The following is a 19,015-nucleotide window of genomic DNA, read 5'->3' on the forward strand; positions in this document are numbered from 1 at the left end:
ATAGTTATACGGGTTTATCAGAAATTACATGTCAGGCTCCCAATGAGTGTAATTGTATACTGATTGTGTATAGTTTTTTAAACCTCATTATTAGCCTTGTATGCAAACCAAATAAAAGGAAAGTTTAAAAAAGGAAAAAGAAAATAGCCTCCACCGGACGTCATGTCAGAGCCCAGGTGTTTGAGCCTGGATGCAGGGGGGAAACAAAATGTTCTCTCGGGGACATCTGCTGTAGCCATGTGCTTGAAAAAGGCCCTAATGAATGGAGGGGAAGGAGCAGAGTGGCGAGGGTGTTGGGGAAGAGCTCTGTGGCTCTGCTTTCTTCTTGCTCTGTTTTCCTTGCATGCACGATTCATTTAATAACGAGGCAGGAGGACACTGAGGGATGCAGTGTGCATGTCCCCATTCATGTCAACTTTCATTAATTGGTGCCCCCATGGCAATTTCTCTGCATTCTGACCCTCTCCTTAGAATCACTTTTTTAACAGAAAAACAAAAATAAAAACACCTCAACTCCGTAGCCACAAAGTCAGGGGGAAGTAGACACAGGAAGAGTGATGAAATGAACAGTGCTTTCTTTCCCTTCCTAGGGCTCTGCCCTTCTGCCCACTTATACCTGAGCATTTGTTGGACATTTCTAAGACAGTTATTACCCTGGGTATGCGTTCGTTGGATTCACGAGCAGGAATCTCAGCAGGGAATCTTGAAGTATTACATACCAAGGACGAGGGCCATTAGAATTAGACTCGTCCCTAATGTGGGAAGTACTTAGTTCTCTTTTAAAAACCTTTAATCAGTATACAGTGGTTCAGTACACAGATGTTAGCACCAGTGTGAGGGCTCTCTAATTGTAATTTAAGTTATCCCTGCCTAAGGGCTCCCAATCAAATTATTAGACTGTTGCAGTGAGTCTGTGGCTCTTGGTTGCACCTTGCAAGGGGGTATTTTCTGGAATGATGAGAAACAGTGGTTTCTCCTGGGAAGCAAATGTACCATTATGGACTTATTAGGTCCTTGATTAGATCCACAGCTGATAAGTGAGTAGACTTTTCAAGAGAAAATATTGCAGTTTATTTCAGTCTGCCTTATTCAGCCATTGGGTAGTGGAAAGGAGGTAAATGAAATAGAACTAAATGAAACATGCATGCAATTTTCTTAAAAGTTGTGGTAAATTTATTAATCAATTTTTATAATTGCCATTACCCCTTTAGGCATTGGAAGTAGAGGCTTTTTGAATTTGTTTGTTTTCTTGCTTTTTCTCCAATGCCCAGACGAGCTTCCTATTGGCAATTTTCTGACTGGACTGCCCAGGATTAAAGAGTTAAACATTTGGAGCGACAATTAATTAAGAGGTCATAGAAAGTTAACCTCTCAAGTTTCTTTCCTGAAATGCATGTTTATCTGATTTGCTTTAATAAGTGACTTGCTATTGAACTAGTTTTATATACTTTAATTTGAAGATAATTATAGTACTATAATTCATATTTCAGATGCACATTAACTTTTCAGAAGATATCCAGCTAGCTGCTTCTACCTAGCATTGTGCTTATTTTAGTAAAGTATAACCCGAAGAATAATTGACTGGTTGTAGTAATATCTTTTAAGTCTTTCTATTACTAGGCATTTATTTGATTTTAATTGTGGAACCATTGGTCATATTGAGTTCATTTCCTGTTCATGTTGATTTCATGAGTCTCTCCATTAGTATTCAATTGCACAGTAATTAGTCATTAGTTCACCGTGATGTCTTCAAGCATGTGTACACTTATATTCTCATTTTCCACTCAGTTTCTGCAGTCGTATTTGAATTCTCTCTTTCTTAAAGAGACGAAGGCCACGATAAGGAAGATAAAATGCTAGATCATGAATTTATTAGACTACATATTTTGCCAAAAGGCTCACAGTTAAGGCATGCAAAACTTGATGCATTGAAAATGAAATAAATGGCAGCTGCCTAACCACAATACTGAAGTCACTGAGATGTCAAAGCCTGGGATCTGAAGCATTTATGATCAGAGGCGAGATAGAAGCTATTTAGCGAAACTTCAGGATGGCGCTTGACCCCAGTATGCACCTGGCTAATTCTGATTAGAGCATCTTCAATTTCTGAAGAAAGGTCAAATTCCCAACTCATTACTAAGCTCCAATAATGTATTGGATTTTGCCATTTTAAATAACTGTTTGGCTTTGCAGATTTATTTTCCTTTACAAGAGAAGGTGTTCTTTAAAAATATATTATCAATGGTTTCATTAATTTCAAATTTGCTGTGTTTTTAGCACATTTTATCTAACATATTCGTTTAGCTTGTATGAAAAGTAAATATGTCATCTGTCATAGTCTGTCACAAGCTCGTAATTTAAATCCATTAGAAAATTGTCCCTGCTTTTTATTTGAGCTGGCTTCACATTGTTGTCCTAATTAAATTGGAATCTTATATCATTTAAATGTTAGACTTGAGAATGAAGTTATTTTTATTCAGTGATAATGGTGGTCTTCTTCACAGAGCTCAGAAACTGCTTTCAGGTTAGTTGAGTCAACGTTCAAGAAGCCATAACTGCTGATATAGGTTCCCGATTAACATTTACTCTTTACACAAAATGAGAAGCAGAAGAAATGGGGTCCTCAAGATAGAGTCTCTTCTCTTCCTCTGAATATATCACTGCTATGATAGCTTATTCCTATGCCCATTTTTTTTCATTGTCCAAAGGTAGTTTAATTCTTATAACTAAGCAAAAATATTTTGCTCAATAGTGTGCATAAATGCTTCTCAAATTTTAATGTGCATATGCATCTCTTGGGGACCCTGATAAAACTCAGAATCTGACTCAATAGCTTTGGGATGGCTTCAAGATACTGCATTGCTCATAAGTTCCCAGGTGAAGCAGAGGCAGCTGGTCCATGCTTTTCACTTTGTGTAGCAAGAGTGTTAAAATGCTAGGAGGCAAACAGGGGATGAATCAGAATTAATATGTTTTCATCTAACCCTTTTTGAGAATTGAAAAATCGTTCTCAAATTTTAGAAGTAGAAATGCCAGTTGTTATTTTGACTTAAAATTTACTAAAGTACTGCTTGCTTGCTTGCTTATTTATTTATTTATTTATTTATTTATTTTTAAGTGTTAACATCTATGTTTGATCCCTTTAGAAGCAACTGGCTTTTGTAAGAGGAATATGTGTGGCTTCAAATTCACCCTCCTGACTTAAACATACCCATTGGAGTATGTGTTTTCATATAATTAAACTTAATATTTAGAAGTTAGTGGAAGGTATGTTATTTCTGTATCTTTTTTTTTTAAATTTTTTTTTAACGTTTATTTAGTTTTGAGACCGAGAGAGACAGAGCATGAACAGGGGAGGGGCAGAGAGAGAGGGAGACACAGAATCTGAAGCAGGCTCCAGGCTCTGAGCTGCCAGCACAGAGCCCGACGCGGGGCTCGAACTCACGGATCGTGAGATCATGACCTGAGCCGAAGTCGGACGCTTAACCGACCAAGCCACCCAGGCGCCCCTCTGTATCTTTTTTATATTAAAAATTATCTTTAATTTTGTTTAAACATCTAAGAATGAGAAATTTTCATGTCTAAATTTAATAGGGTGAATCTTTCTATAGAAAATAATATCCAATACTAATAAAAAGGGATGCCAATTTCAGAATCACAAATAACTGTGGAAATCTGCAGATGTTCAGAGTGGCTTAATTAAGGTAGATGTCCACAGTGTGTGTGTGTGTGTGTGTGTGTGTGTATGCATGTGCCTTCTTTGGAAACAAATCAGATCGACAAAACTTAGTTTATTTCATTTCTGTGGGCACAGGGTATGAATTTCTTGGCTTTTGGGTTCTCTTCAGCACATAGTCTCAATTACAAACTCTTCTCTCGACTGAATTATAGTCTGTAAAGGTCCCCACATCTATTTGAAGAACTCTTCAAATTTTCTCTAAATTTTGGTATACAGATTTGAATGAAGATGACTGTTACCCATTTATGAAGTGAAACACTCTTGATCTTCAGCCCTTTTTCTCCAGCCCTTTTTGTCTCTCCATCCATCCTTTCCTCCCTTCTTGTCCCCTGTTTGTTTTTTCTTTTAATATATCTATTGGATGAAAAATGAATGATTAGTGCAAAGAGAATAGATTTTCTTCTATTATGATAGAATTATGATCTATGATCATATTATCAGTCCATGAAACTTATTTTCTGAACTTTTTTTCTTATAGCATGAAACCAAAGGAAACATTTTAAAATATCAGACATACTCTAGGAAGTTGGTTCACATCAGTAAGTAATTCTGTTCCTTGTTGGATAATGTGTAAACTTTGAAGAAAATACTTTTAAAAGTTTGATGTAATACTATTTTAATTTTTAAATAAAATAGTTTTTAAAATTCACGTAAGCCCAAGGAACTCAACAGAATGGATTCGGGAAGGGCAAAAATAAAACATCAATAAAATACTTAACTCATCTCAGACTTTAGAGCCCAAGCAGGCTTTAAGTACATTATGTGTGATTTCTTTTATGTAAAGGCAGATGATGTGATGGAAACAACAAGATGTCACAAAAGGCAGACCAAAACTTTTGTCCATCTTCTTTTTCCCACCTTTGCTACTTGGAATATTACTTATTCTTTCTAAGCTTCAGTTATTTTTCAACTAATATATGACAATGCTGGTAATTCTTCACTCAAAAGATCCATTTGAATTAAATAATATAATAGAGTACTCCCAAGTGTTGTGGATTTCTTGGCTCTGGAAATAAAGCAGAAAACAAAATAAGAAAAAATGATCCCTCATATAGCTTACATTCTAAAGGAGGAGGTCGGACAATAAAGAAACTAAATGACAAATGTAATATGTGCTATGGAGAAAAGTAGGTCAGAAAAGAAGGGGATAGAGAATGCTAGGGCAAGAAGTAGAAAGATGGCAATTTTAAAAAAGGTCATCAGAAAAGATGGCATTTGAATAAAAGTCTCACTGAGGAGAATGTTGTAGGCAGGGCAAACAGCAGGTACAGAAGCCCCGAGGCAGCAGTATGCCTCCGGTGTAAGAAGAAATGCAGAGACTGGTGTAGCCAGAGAAGAGTGAGTGAGTGGGGAGAGGTGGGAGAAGATCCAGTCAGGGAGGGAACTGTGAGGCCAGATCATACAGGGCCTGGTGGGTTATTGTCAGGACCCTGGTTTTTATCCTGGGTGTGATTGGAGGTTTTGAGCAGGACAATGACGTAATCTAGGTTTTTAAAAGGAGGACTCCCCCTAGAGTCTGGTGTCAGTGGAGGTGTGAGCAGTTAGAATCTGCATATACTCTCCAGGTAGAGCTGACAGGATTTGTTGTTGGATGTGGATGTGAGAAAAGATGAGAGTCAAGAAGGATCAACTATTTTGACCTGAGAATCTGGTACGAGAGAGTTGTTAACTGGCTAAGGCAGTCTGTGGCAGAAACAGGTGTTGAGGAGGCAGGAGGATCCCCAGTTAACATGTCCTAAAATTTGAGAAGCTTTTAGGACATCCCAGGGAAGCTATGAGCTGGTACTTGTGCAAACACTTTGGTCAGAGGCTAAGTGTGGCAGAATTCCAGCCTGGATATGGAGAACCGTGAGAGGTCACTGGTACCCTTGAAAAGACACCTTTCCATGGGGAGATGGGAATGAGAGCACTGTTCACATAGTAGGTGCTCAAGAAACAGGAGTTGCCCTACTTTTATTTTTCTTTCACCTTCTATCTCATACTGTTTTTATGTATAACTAGATATAAATAGAGTCCAGGTGGCAAATTACTTGTTGTATGCATGTTGTTTGTATGTTTTCTTCATTTATTCTGAAGAATGTCACTCTATATCAGTTGGCTGTAGGCTCTGCTTCTTGGTTTAAATTACTTTTAATGCTTACCTTCATTTGAACTAAGCCATATGTCTTTGTCCTTTCTTGCTGGTGAGCATACCATAATATTTATCTTCATAAGTATTTGTTAATAGACCATCTGAATTGTGGGGTGCTACCTTGTAAAGCAAGTTGAATAAAATTTTGAATGGACCTTTAGGCCCTTACTTTGGAAAGCCTCAACCTCATGCTAATAAACCATAACCAATAAAGGCTATTTGGGTGCTTTAAAAAACACTGAGAAAATGCACACAGATTATAAATGATGTTTTATATTATGCCCGATATTGACAGGTGCAGTTGATATTTTAAGATTTTTTTAATGTGTTCATCAAAATAGCAACTGATAGAATATTAGACCATCTGGAGATTCTTTACCTACTGAATTATTAGAAATGTAATACAATTCAATTTTGTTTCTCCTCTCTATTGACATTGCTTTCCCATGTGGCATCCTACATTGTTCAATGACTTAGGGGGTCCATAACATATTTATGCTTCTATTTTATTTGTTGATTTTAGAGTTTTGTGTTCAGTGTGTCCCTTTATCCATCCTTTACATGAGGCCCACCGACAGCTCCCAGTTCAAAAGTAGCACAAAGGTAGGGATGTCTTGATTATTCGTTAATGAAGCATTTTGGCTGGAAATTTGCCCTCAGGAAAGCAGAACACGCTGATTAGAAACATGTGTTTTGATGAAACCTTTTGTTCAGTGAATCTAATTTCTCTATAATGAACATCTATAAGTATTGGTTTAATTCTTTCTCAAGAGTTAATTTTCCTGTCCTGTAGTTATTCAGGGCAGTACTTAAAAGCATAATATATAGTCATATGTTTTTAGTGATGATTTTTTATTTTAGAAAATACCTACAGTACTAAGTTTTCGCTAATGCTATGGTGTTGATCATATTGTAATATATACATATATCAAATCAACACATTATACACCTTAAACTTAGACTATATTATGTATCAACTTTCAATGTAAAACAAATTAAAAATAAAAGCCATGTATAAAAACAGAAAATACACATTACACTAGAGAAAACTCCTTTGTTGAAAGAATCTTGCAGAACTGTATTATCTTAGTCAAATGTCATTTAAAATTAAAAAAAAATAATTTCAGGGCATCTTTTTTTTTCTGACACAAATCAAATTAATTATGTCTAGAATTATATTTCCAGTAAGAGGAAGTTTTTCAGAAAAACAAAAACTACCCACCTTTCACGATGACCGAGTTCTACTCAGGATGGGCTAACAGTTGTAACAGAAAGTCCAAATTCTCAGTGGCGTGATACAACAAAGTTTTCTTTTTCCTTCTTGACACCGTCTAATTAGGATGGGAGGGGTACTTTACTTCACACAGTCATTTAGGGACCTATGTTCTTTCCACGCAGTGGCCCTCCCCATCCTGTCTCCAGAAGACTCAGTGTCCTTGGTGGGTTCATTCCTATCCAGACAGAGAGGGTAGAGGACAAAGAAATAGCATGGCAGATTGGTAGGAGTTTTTAGAGACCAGGTCTAGAAATAGCATGTATCACTTCTATCTATCCAGTTATCTGTCTATCTAGCCAGAACTCAGTTACATGGCTCCATCTAACTGCAGAATAGCTCAGAAAAAAAGGTTTAGCTGGGTGCCAAGAAAAAGTGAATACAGATATGCCTTGGTTTTAGCAATCTGCCAAAGACCCTGTTAAGTTAGAAACCAACACACTCACAGTAGTGGGCTTCTCCTCATCCCGCAGCCTCTCTTGATGCTACCGCTTTCCCCACCTACTCTTCTCTTCTGGTGTTTACCAAATTGTGGAAACTGAGATGGGAGGGAATTGCACACTAAACTTAAAACCGATGAAGAAAATTGAGTTATTTTTCTTATTTAAAGGCATATTTATAATTAACTTGTGCCAGTGTCTTTTGTCATTAGCTCTCAACACTACCCTTCTCGGTATTTAGCTTGCTTTTTCCTATATCAGAGGCTGACATCTATTAAAAATGAACTGCAGCATGCCATGCAGTCTTGCAGATTATGAGGAGACTCTGGTATATGGTTGGGTTATGTTCCTGCACAGAAATAGCCCTGGATTTAACATTTATTGAACACCTACTATGTAGCCGTGCTAAACCACTTAAAAGTATTCATTTCACTTAATCATCAGAACTACTGTGTGAGTCAGGACTATCCTTATTTGGAAGGACTGCTTTGATTAAAATCCAGACCTCTTTGACTCTAAAAGCCAGGCACTCTCCACATCAGGCGGTCCATTTACCGGCCCTCCCCTGTCTCACCCTGACTCCGCAGGCTTCTTTAAGGACAGAAGGCCCTGTGTAAGTCTCATCATGTTTGACCATGTAGACAGGAGTAATTGCTTATCAAAACAGGCAAATCTGTTGTGTGTATAGACATAGGCTGAGCCTGTAATCAGACCTGTGTACTCAAACCAGGGATTAGGAAACTAACTTAAAGAGACGTCTCTAAGTCATGTGAATATAGTGAGAAAGAGATTACAGATATTCTGCATATGGATTAAAAAAAAAAGATTTAAGAAAATGAATGAGAAAAATGAACTTAATGCTTATTTCCCTAAATTTGAGGTCATTTTCCAATATATTTTTTCTCTCATTTTATCTCCATCTTTCTCTGTCTCTCTGATTCATATTCTCTACCACTGCTGACAAAGGAAACCAAAGGAAAAAAGAAAAGATTACTTTTTCTTTTCTGTGGACTCCAAATAAAATGGACATGGTATCCTCTCCTATGATGGTCTGATCTTTGCTTCCATCTGCACATCTGACCTAATTATACTAATAAAATGAGGAGGCAAAGGGAGATATTATACTAACAAGTACAGTTTTTAACTTGCACAAGAAACATTTCTAATCCCTTTGCCCTCCACTCTCCTTTAAACAGTGATTTCGCATCCCTTGATGCTCAGCAGGGGGGAGTGGCATTTGCCGCCCCATGGCAAAATGGATCTGCATGCGTTTACGTAAAATTGGTCCACGTGTGAATTAGCTTGGAGTTGTATTGTGTTTCTTATACTAATATAATATTGTTCTAGTGCTTGCCCCTGATTAAAGAAATACATAAATAAATAATTTATAATTTAATTAATAAGGTATAATATGCAAAGCACAGTAATTTCAAACAGCTTGTAATGTCTCTAATGTACTTTCAATTTTTTATTTTACATAAGGGCTATATTCATTATGTGGTTATGATAAACATACTAATGAATTTTATTACAGGAACAAATTTAAACATGTAAATGAGATCAAATAGTATTAAAATGCAAACGATGGTGAAACTTATTACAAACTAACCTTGCCAACATACATCGAATGATGTTATTTTAAAACTTTGCAAGTTGTATCACTTAAACAAAGGCAGTGCTTTTTACAATGTCTCTGAACATAAGAATTTGTGAACTGTAAGCTTTAAGCTTTATTCTCACATGAACCCCTCAACCAAAAAAAAAAAAAAAAAAAAAGAAGTTAACTGGAATCCAGGGTTTGCATGTAACTTTGGATGACAATTAAAATCCCTTTTCTTGTTCCAGTGAACAGTAATCTGTGCATAATTACATTCAAATGAGATATTAGCATTTTTTGTGCTTACTCTTTGTTAATTGCAGAGTTCACTCACCATGGTGATGCTTTTGATGGAATCAGGCAACCTTATTGACCTGATGCCGTAAGTCGTGTTGGGAAATTCTGCTGTATTCTTCATTTTTTTTTTATTTTGGCATTTTGAGGAGTCCTGCTGCTTTTATTACATTCCTGACACTTTTGTTAATAAATCATTGCAAAGTTAATGAAAATTGCATTCAGGCATATCCAAAATAATTGTGTCCTTTGTCATGCTAATAAATTGAAAGATGTTGATCCAATGGGCGAACGCATGCCCATGATGGAGAAGTTTGTGATATGGGTGCCTGTTGCACTCACACTGTTTCCTTGGCGCATCATTCCATGTAAAATGTGAAAGAGGGGAACAAACCTCAGTATGTTTTATTTCATACTTTATACAGTGAGCCTTTAATTAAGTCAGCAAATGGGCGAATTATATCTACACAGAGAGAAGTATTTGTGTTATGATTTATGAAAGGTTGTTAATATCAATAGGAATCTGCAACAGTCTAATATCAGACTCATGAAAATATGAAAACCATGTTTAACTGACCTTTCTCTCATGCCTGGGGATTGTTCCACATTTATATATGACCCATCTGATTTAAAAATGACAATGATAATAACTCAACATTTGTTTCCCAAGGCTTCTCCTGTACTAATTCAGAAGGAAAGTGAAGAAACGTGATTAAAAAATTTGCCTTTTTTGGCAAAGCCTCAGATTTTTCATTCAGAAAGTCTTAAGGGTACAGGGTATGAGTAAGGTGTGTGTTTGGGGGTAAACACACAGTCATATGCACACACATAGGGAAGCAGGTTTGACAGTTCTAGGTAAGGAAGAGGAGTTTAGAAAAATTTAAACTCATAATAGATTACATATATGTATATTTCAAATTTATCTCAAGGAAGAACTCCAAGTAATTGTTGTCTTGGGGAGTTCTTAATTTATGCACTAGCCCATCATGCTGATTTTAGGTAGGTATTTATTCTGCTATTCAATCAAAAAGCATAGTTTCCATAACAACTGCCACATCCGATGAAACGTACAGCTTGGCATTTGAAATACAGGACTTCTTAGGAGATACGCTTCCTGACATATTGTGTTGAACTTGTGTTCCTTTCATTCTCTTTTAAGCTAGCAAGATCTGTGTTTCTATAAAGGACCATCGCAGTTTTACATAATTATTACAATCCATCTGCACATTTCCAGGATTTATATTAAAGTAATTAAAGCCATTTTGTATTAGTGGGTGCTGTGTGGAACCGGCTTGGATGCAGGATTCTAAAAGTTCCCACTTGCCTGCTTGCTGTGCTGTAATTTGGAGAACAGAATGTTCCGTAAATGAGGTTTGGGAATACTACATTTTTTTCTTTCTTTCCTTTCTTTGCAAAGTAACTTTTTTTTCCTCCAGTGGAAAATGGAATAAAAGGTTCACCTAGGGACTGGAATTAATGTAGTCCTTCTGCCTAGGGTTAAAAAAAGAGCAAAATCACAGCTAGCAACGTTGTGCAAACCCTAATATATTTTGCTTTTTCTATGGAGAAATAATAAGCCTGTGTTTCTAAGGCAACTTTCTTCCAAAGAACAGCAAGCAATTTAATTTATATTCCCATTTTTTCCCAGCAGTATTTGTTCAAGGTAAACAAGGGCCAATATTATTAACCCCATTTTATGGATGGGATGATTGAGGTAAACAGGTAATGGTATACAGAGCAGATAATGAGCCAGATAATGTTGTATTGAGAGAGGCACATCGTAGCAGGAGTAATAACTAATACTTGTTATAGCAGCCCCATAGAAAGACCCAGATAAAGGTACAATACTGCAGTTGCTGAAAAAAAAAATCGTGTAAGTTCCAAGGACTTTCAAAGGGAGAGTTTGGCACAGATTCAACCACTTCTGACCTACGTGAGACTCCTTGGCATCTCCATTGAGGTTTGCAAGGCATAGGTTTGATTCTTAGTGTTCAGTTCTGTCTCATAAGGATCTATGATTCCTCTGGATGTCCATAGGGAGGCCCAGAGGATGCCATACCATTCAGTTATCATCATGCTTAATAAAATGAATTAATTCATGTAAAACAAAGTAAAACAACTCTTTTTTTCCCTTCTTAGAGTTCTAAGTATCAAAACTTTCTCTACTTTGAGGGAACGGGTGGTGCTGAACAGTTTCTTCCCTGAGCCACTTCTCTGCCACACAATTATTGTCAGGCTTCCAAACAAATGGTTAACTGTCCTTCCTGTGATCCCATCGTATATCTAGAAGAGTGGGTGATGATGAACATTCTTTGTTACAAATCGTAGCATCCACAAAATTTACAGGGTATGGAATCCTGTTTCTGCTATAATAGTATAGCTGAGATGTTGGGTGTCCTGGAGCTCAAGGTCTTGGTATAGAGTAAAGGTTATGCACATGGACTTTGAAATCAGACAGACCTGCTAATGTGCCACTTATTTGCTATATGCCTTGAGTCCGTTACTTAATAGCACTGAGCTTTGGTTCCTTTTCCTAAAAATGAGGATAATAACAACTTGCTCATAGGGTTACTATGAGTGTTTTGTGAAACAACATTTGTAAAGTGCTTAGCACATTGCTGGCATATAGTAAAGATTTGAGAAAAGGCAGTTTCTAGGATCAATCATCATTCATACATTTTAGAACCTACCAATTTGCATTACCTAGCTTGCTCACTAATTTCTTTTCCTTCTTTAGCCAGTCTATCTCTTAAAGGCAGTTTTGTTTGTTTGTTTCATATGCGTGTGTTTTAGGTAAGAAAGGACTTGGGTTTGACAGTACAATAACTGTTAGGTATATGATCATGGAAGGTGAAAAACCTTAACTGCAGTTTTAGTTTCCACTCACATCCCATGACATTAAACTTCTGAAACTCACAAGGTACAGTGGAGGCAACTGGAATGAATAAAGAGGTAAAGGGACTTCATAATGGGATTCTAGAAGGTGGACTTCTCAACAAACTCCAGAATTTAACCTGCAGAGAGTTCTCAAAGCTTGAAAGAAGAAATTTAGGGAAAGAGGATATATTTTGCACAGTAGGTATTAAAATTATATAACTTTACCCTAAAATATAGTATATTTTGGAGCTTACTTAAAGAGTTTTTTTGAACTCATTTTATGGATTTAGATCCCATGATGTTAGTAACCAACATCTACAGGATTAGGGATCCTCTTAGATGGGAGGTTGAGTAGACTAGTAGCTGTAGGCATGGGGATAAGAATATAAGAATGAAGAGGGGCATTGCTCATAGATACTTGCCAGGCTGGTTCCAGAAGCTAGGATGACTAAGCCCAAAGTGTGTTACATTTCTGATATTCTCAACAGATTGGCCATTGGCTTATAACTAGATAGTTCTGAAATAATTTAAACAGGAATACACACACACACACACACACACACACACACACACACAGAGTCCTAGTGGACATCACCAAAAATATCTTTATCTTTATCTGTCCCATGGTCTCTAAAGGCAAAATGCAATACAATTGTTTAACAAAACGTTTGTTAAAGTTTTGGTTGGGAGTTGAGAGGAAATCCTGCTATATTAATGTGCTAAAATAAGAAAGTGTTCTAATTCTGAGCAGTGCCCATTTTCATTTTTGTTCTAGCAATGTTAAAAACTAACTGGCCTTCTTACACACACTTACCTTTCTTTTCCTTTTTTTAAAATACATATATGTTGCTCATCCAAAACAGACACTTTGGAGTGATTGACTTGTTTAATGCTTCTGTGCTTCAATACAAGTTTTATTGCCTAGAGTCTATTTTACAGTGTGCTGGTGAGACAGCTCCTTTCTCGCACATAGAATCATACAAATCCAAATTGTTTTTGTACAAATAGAATCTGTGACTAACAACTTGATTTTATTTAATCTAAATGAGCACTCCTAATAATCTTCAGTTTTTTAAAAAATATTTTTTAAGCATTCTATTTTAGGTGGAGGTTATTCATGGTTTAGCTTTATAAAGGATCAGTGTTACACTGGGGAACTCTTAAAGAGTTGATGCATATTCAGCTTCCTAGAATATCTTATAGGACTGTACTTGGAAGTCCTGGGTTATAATCTTTTCTGCTACTAACTTTCACGTTCACTTGCTGCAGGTAACTTAGCATCTTTAGTCCTCCGTTTCTTCATTTGGGAAAATATAGAGATACTATCTGAAGTGTTCAGTATTTCTAAAATTCTGTAATCCTGTGGAGGTTTGTTGTTGTTTCTTCTTTTATTTTTGTTGTTTATTTTTGGTAACAGGTCTTATTGAACAAAACCTCTTTGGGGCTCCTCTACTTTCAATTAATGCAGCATACAAAAATGGAAACAAATCACTAGTAGAAACTCAACAGGGAAGAAAAGCTGAATTGAATAGTGTACCTTCTGTTATGTATAACATCAGTTATATCATGTTTTTCCTCTGCTCTGAAAACCTTAGTTGACTCCTCTCAGGTCCTCACACATGTTGGTCCCAGCCTTCACCTCAAGCTTCATGTCTGCCTCTCCTGTGTCCAATATGCTGTGTGCTCCAGACCAGTTGAACAGCTTGCCATTCTCTGAATATTTCATATTTTTTGACGCTTTCATCCCTCTGTTCCTTCTGTTGAGGATGTTCTTTCCCCTTCTTTGTTGTTGGTAAAACTCCCATATTTCCTGACTAACTTTATTTTTTTTATAATGGTCATCACTTACTAATTCCTTTGTTATGTACCTGTATCCTTCAACAAATGTTTGTTGACAAATAATTGCAGTCCAGAAAGTGCCTAGTGATTCCAGATCTACAGAACACATTGTTCTAGAAACCAATGAAGTCGCATAGAATCCATACCTTTGGCAGATGAAAGTCGTAGTAAAATTATTCCAGAATTTCTTTGTTCTGGATTTGGAGGTCATCAGTTGATGACCTGTCATTTTGCCCTGAGTTGAGTCACTACCAGCAACCCTGAAGTGGTAGCTAGAGGGTCCAAGTTTCACATTCTAAATTAAAAATTTTCTTTTCTAATTGATTGAGACACATTTTTCCTGATAAGTTATACATGATCAGATTTAAGTTAAAGTCACGATAAGCTACCACCCCTACAATCCAGGAAGACAGCATTTCTAAGTCTAGTTGATGGAAAACAGAAATCTGAAATGCTAAGTAAGGGATTCATTTAATGTATTTCTCAGGGCGCCTCGGTGGCTCAGTCAGTTGAGTGACCAACTTTGGCTTAGGTCATATTCTCACGGTTTGTGGGTTTGAACCCCATGTTGGGCTTTGCATTGACAGCTCAGAGCTTTCTTCTAATTCTCTGTTTCCCTCTCTACCTTTCCCCTTTCTCAAAAATAAACATTAAAATAAACAAGGAACATTTGATAAGCTTGGAAAAGCCAGATTTTGCTGTGACCTTCTCCAGCAAGAATAGCAAGAGAGTGGTAAATGCTAGTAATGGATCTGGGTGTTTCATAAGTATTTCATTCCTAGTATCTTGGTGGTTTCATAGTGTCTTTTGTTAACCAGTGGGCCCCAGTATTAACAGTGGTGGAGTCTGTTAGATTCCTGCAGCTATTTGCTGGATATACCATTAGTAAGGGGCACTCAAGTGCTTCTTTAATAATTCGCCAAACTTGCCAAATATCTTAATATTGAGTGAAGCAAGGTTGGTTGGGAACAGCATTCTCCTCCTCCTCCTCTTCTTCTTCTTCTTCTTCTTCTTCTTCTTCTTCTTCTTCTTCTTCTTCTTCTCCTTCTTCTTGTCTTCTTTCAGCATGTGTTTTTATTTAATCAAACATCAGGAACATAATCTGCTTCTTTTACCATTCTCCTCAGTTAGCATCAAGGAGAAATGATATTGCTCGGCAGCAGAATCTCCGAAAGCTGAAAGACTGGCAACATACACTTCATTATGTCTCAATGTGTCCATTTTAAAGACCTTCACACTTAAAGATCTAGGGTAAAGGCTCTGTTAATTGCTTATATAAATGTTGGCGGCCACTTTGTTTTTTAAACTCTATCCTATCTTTGCCGCTAGAAGATTTAATATAAGTGAATCGGCAAGCAGATAAGAGATGAGCAGGCCTTCAAAATACATCTTCATTAGAGCAAAAGCTCCTCTGAACATACTTCATGCATCAACTACTATAAAGTATTTAAGAATAAAAATTGTAAAGGAGAACCTATGATACACATCAAACTTAAAGAAGAATTCTAGTTATAGTCTCATCGTAGACACTTGGCCCCTAAGTATTTAAATCAATCTTAGAATTCTGGTACATCAAAAAAAAAAAAATAAATAAATGAATTATAAAGGGTTCAGGCCTTCAGAACACATATAGTGAAACAGCACTAGGGAAGCAGCTGCACTTTGTATTTCTGCTTATGTACACAATGCCCTAGCAAGTCTGCATGAGAGACCACTGACCCTTCAAGTAGGTGCAGAGTGTGGAAACCGTGGGTAGCTTGAGTAGTTGGCATGTGACCAACTGTGTCCTTTTCAGTAGTGCTCATTTGTGAGTCTCGAGCTACCATTTAGCCTGGTGCTTTTCTCTTATTTGAAGTTCATACACATATTGCATGTCTATTCTATATCTTATGTTACTCTTCCTAAGGTTATCTGTGGCTTTGAAAGGCAGTGTCTGATGCATGGTTTGTTTGCCCCTTGTTCACTTTTGCCCACTGAACTTTAGTTTGTAACTATCAGCAAAGATGTGTCTGTCTTAAATGACTGAATATGAATTAATTTAGAGATGCTTATCTATACACTCTGCTAGAAATAGTAAAAGGATTAGAGAAGCATCAAACATATGGAACTGATAGGGAGACTGAAAATTTCATTGATTCTTATAGCTGATATTATATGGTAGGTTAAAGGCTTCTCACACGTTTCAGAAGAATTTTTGTAATTGGAATCCATATTTTACAGTATTTTCCCAATATAAATGTGGTAAGTTGACAATCAGGAATTTTTTGCTTCATATTCAGCACTGTATCAGTGACTGGGCAGTGCTTAGAATATTCCTTTTTGTCCCTTTCTTTAAGTTTTTGATGGCTTTGTTTGATCTGACACTTCACAGAAGTCCCTAAAACATCGAGACTTGTGTAATTCATTTATCACGGGTGACAGTTCCATGGACAACATATCATGTCTGACTCTATTACATTTGCTATAATCTATGGGCCTGGTGATGAATGGAGAGAGGGGTGCTCTATCACAGAGCTCCATCACCGCTGATCTCACCTGGAAACACTGCACAGGTACTAATTAGAGGAGGCCTAAAGTGGGATGAAAATCCTAACTAATTGAATCACAATCTCCCAACAAGCTTCAATCCAGATCACTTCTATAGAGTGATATGCTATATGGTTTTCTTTTTCTGCTTGCAGCTTGGAGTCGTCTTGCCTCCTCTGTGTTGCTGAGACAAACATTGCTCTACACTATCTGCACCCATGCATCCAAGTATATCTTCTCTGGTGCTTAGAAGAAACATCAATGTGTCACATTTCTTCGGGCTCTACTATGAAAGCCATATTCTTACCACTGAAGCAAATCAATTAAATTTGTTTTCATTCATCAAAAGAGAAGGTGACTTATTCTGGGTTGCTAAAGTTCTCCGAAGACAGTCTTCTCTTCTTTGGGTTCGTTGAAATACTTCTCAACTTTCAATGTGCATATGAATTATCTGATGTCTTTTTCAAAATGCAGATTCTGATCCATTAGATCTGGGGTGGGGCCCAAGATTCTGCATTTGTAACAAGCTGCAGTCCCCTGGCCACACTTTGAAGAGCAAGGATCTAAGAGGAACTCATTGAAGTGTATGCTTGAAGATAGCCTTGCCCACTCCTGAGTGGAAGATCATGGGGAGCCCAGGATTGTTCAGATTTCAGTTAGAAAACTGTCTACTGTAGCATGTGTCCTGCTTATTTCCATTAATGAGTACTGAACCTCATTATTGATCTAACCAGCCTTGAAAGGTCAGACTTCATCCCTGAATGAAAGGCTTCAGCACATCCTGAACCCTGAGCCACAACTGCAGGAAAACCACCCAGCAAAGGGGATTAATTTCACCCCTTTCTGTATTGACTCTGTTTGGGGAGTTAGTATTTTTGGCCCTGAGCCAGCTGATCTCATCCACAAATTAAGCTGACAGTTCCTTCCAACAATAAAGGCTGTCTTGGAGCCAGGGAAACATTGATTTAATTGGTCTCAAACAATTTCAGTAGTCACAATTTCACAGATTCCTAAGGGAGAGCCTCACCCTCCTGCAGGGGTGCTGGACCCTTTTTCTTCTTTCTTCTCCATCTTCTTTGATGCTGCTGGCCAGTGGATTGGAATTGCTGCACAAGAGAGGAGGGTTAAGGTGGACGCTGATTAAGGTAGGTGGAGTTAAATGAAGCCAGCAAGTGGGACCAGAACGTCTGGTCAGAGAAGGAAGAACAAGACTGGTAGAGAACAGAAGTGAACAAACAGGAAAATAGTTACCTGTGGGTTTGAGAATATTTGAAACTTCCCATTGTGTATATAGTTTCCCATGGAGTAAAAGGCTACAGACAACAGACATACAAGAACTCCAAAACTGGAGGAATAAAGGAGCCTTTCTCATTCATTCTCTCTATTTCTATGAGAGAAATAACCTCTCATTTATTAGAGGTTGCAAAGCAACAGCTAAATCCATGGTGGTCATGTAGAATATGGAAGTGGATTCAGGAACTGGAATGTGTGGCTTAGAGGAGACTATTAACTATTGGTAGCCATGAAACCCAGTGAATTTTTACTGCTTCTAGGTCTGGAATTTGTGAACTCCCTTAGTTTCCGGAAATCCTAGAACCTCCTGAAATTCTATCTGGCGTTTGCATGTGTAAGCTTTTTTATCCCCCTCTGGAAAAAAATTTCCTATTTATTTATTTATTTATTTATTTATTTAAAAAGTACATAACATAAAAGTTGTTTGCAGTCTGCAAAAGGCTAAATAAAACACTGCTCTCTAAGGAGCTGTAGAGACAAGGAAATTTTGGCTATACCCTGTGATACCTGATGTATGATCCTGTACTCCAAACTTGACCAGAAAATGCTTCATAATAAATTAAGCAGAAGATGGAAGCCAGTTCCTCCAGTAGGAAGAACTAAGACTGACACTGATTTGCTTGCCTGGGGTGAACCATCTGAGTTAAGGAGTGGTCAAGAGGTGAGTGTGAGGAGGGAGCATTTACATCAGAATGAAACTCAGGCCTCTCATGGCTTTAAAAACTCACCTCATGTGTTCTGGCAGAGATAGAATGAAAACCCAGGACTCCTTAATCTAGTGTACATTTGCACTTCACCTGATGTTCTAATTCAGCTGTACCATTTCAGAAACATGCTCTAGCCCACTTTTCTTATTTGATCCCGCACCTTTCCACAATGACCCTAAGTGTTAGGTGTCCTTGGCATAAACCCTTAGAACCAAAATTACTTAATGATTTCTAGTTTTTTTTCCTTGCTTTATGTTATAAAACATAGTAAAGTTAAAAAGATTGTTCTGCATTTCCAA

The 19,015-nt window shown here is 37.2% G+C and overlaps 1 protein-coding gene across 1 annotated transcript in view; it reads left to right on the forward strand.

Annotated features, from left to right (window-relative positions):
- Positions 1–18,029, forward strand: part of LOC128773408 (uncharacterized) — a 147,523-nt gene extending 129,494 nt beyond the window's left edge. Inside the window, exon 3 of the mRNA XM_053889955.1 lies at positions 16,872–18,029. Within this exon, the coding sequence (XP_053745930.1) occupies positions 16,872–17,043 (172 nt within the window). The 3' untranslated portion in view covers positions 17,044–18,029. The remainder of the gene's footprint in view (positions 1–16,871) is intronic.
- Positions 18,030–19,015: the final 986 nt, after the last annotated feature.

This window comes from Panthera pardus, unplaced genomic scaffold, assembly GCF_024362965.1.
Source record: "Panthera pardus isolate Hobbes unplaced genomic scaffold, ASM2436296v1 HiC_scaffold_25, whole genome shotgun sequence".
Taxonomy (NCBI): Eukaryota; Metazoa; Chordata; class Mammalia; order Carnivora; family Felidae; genus Panthera; species Panthera pardus.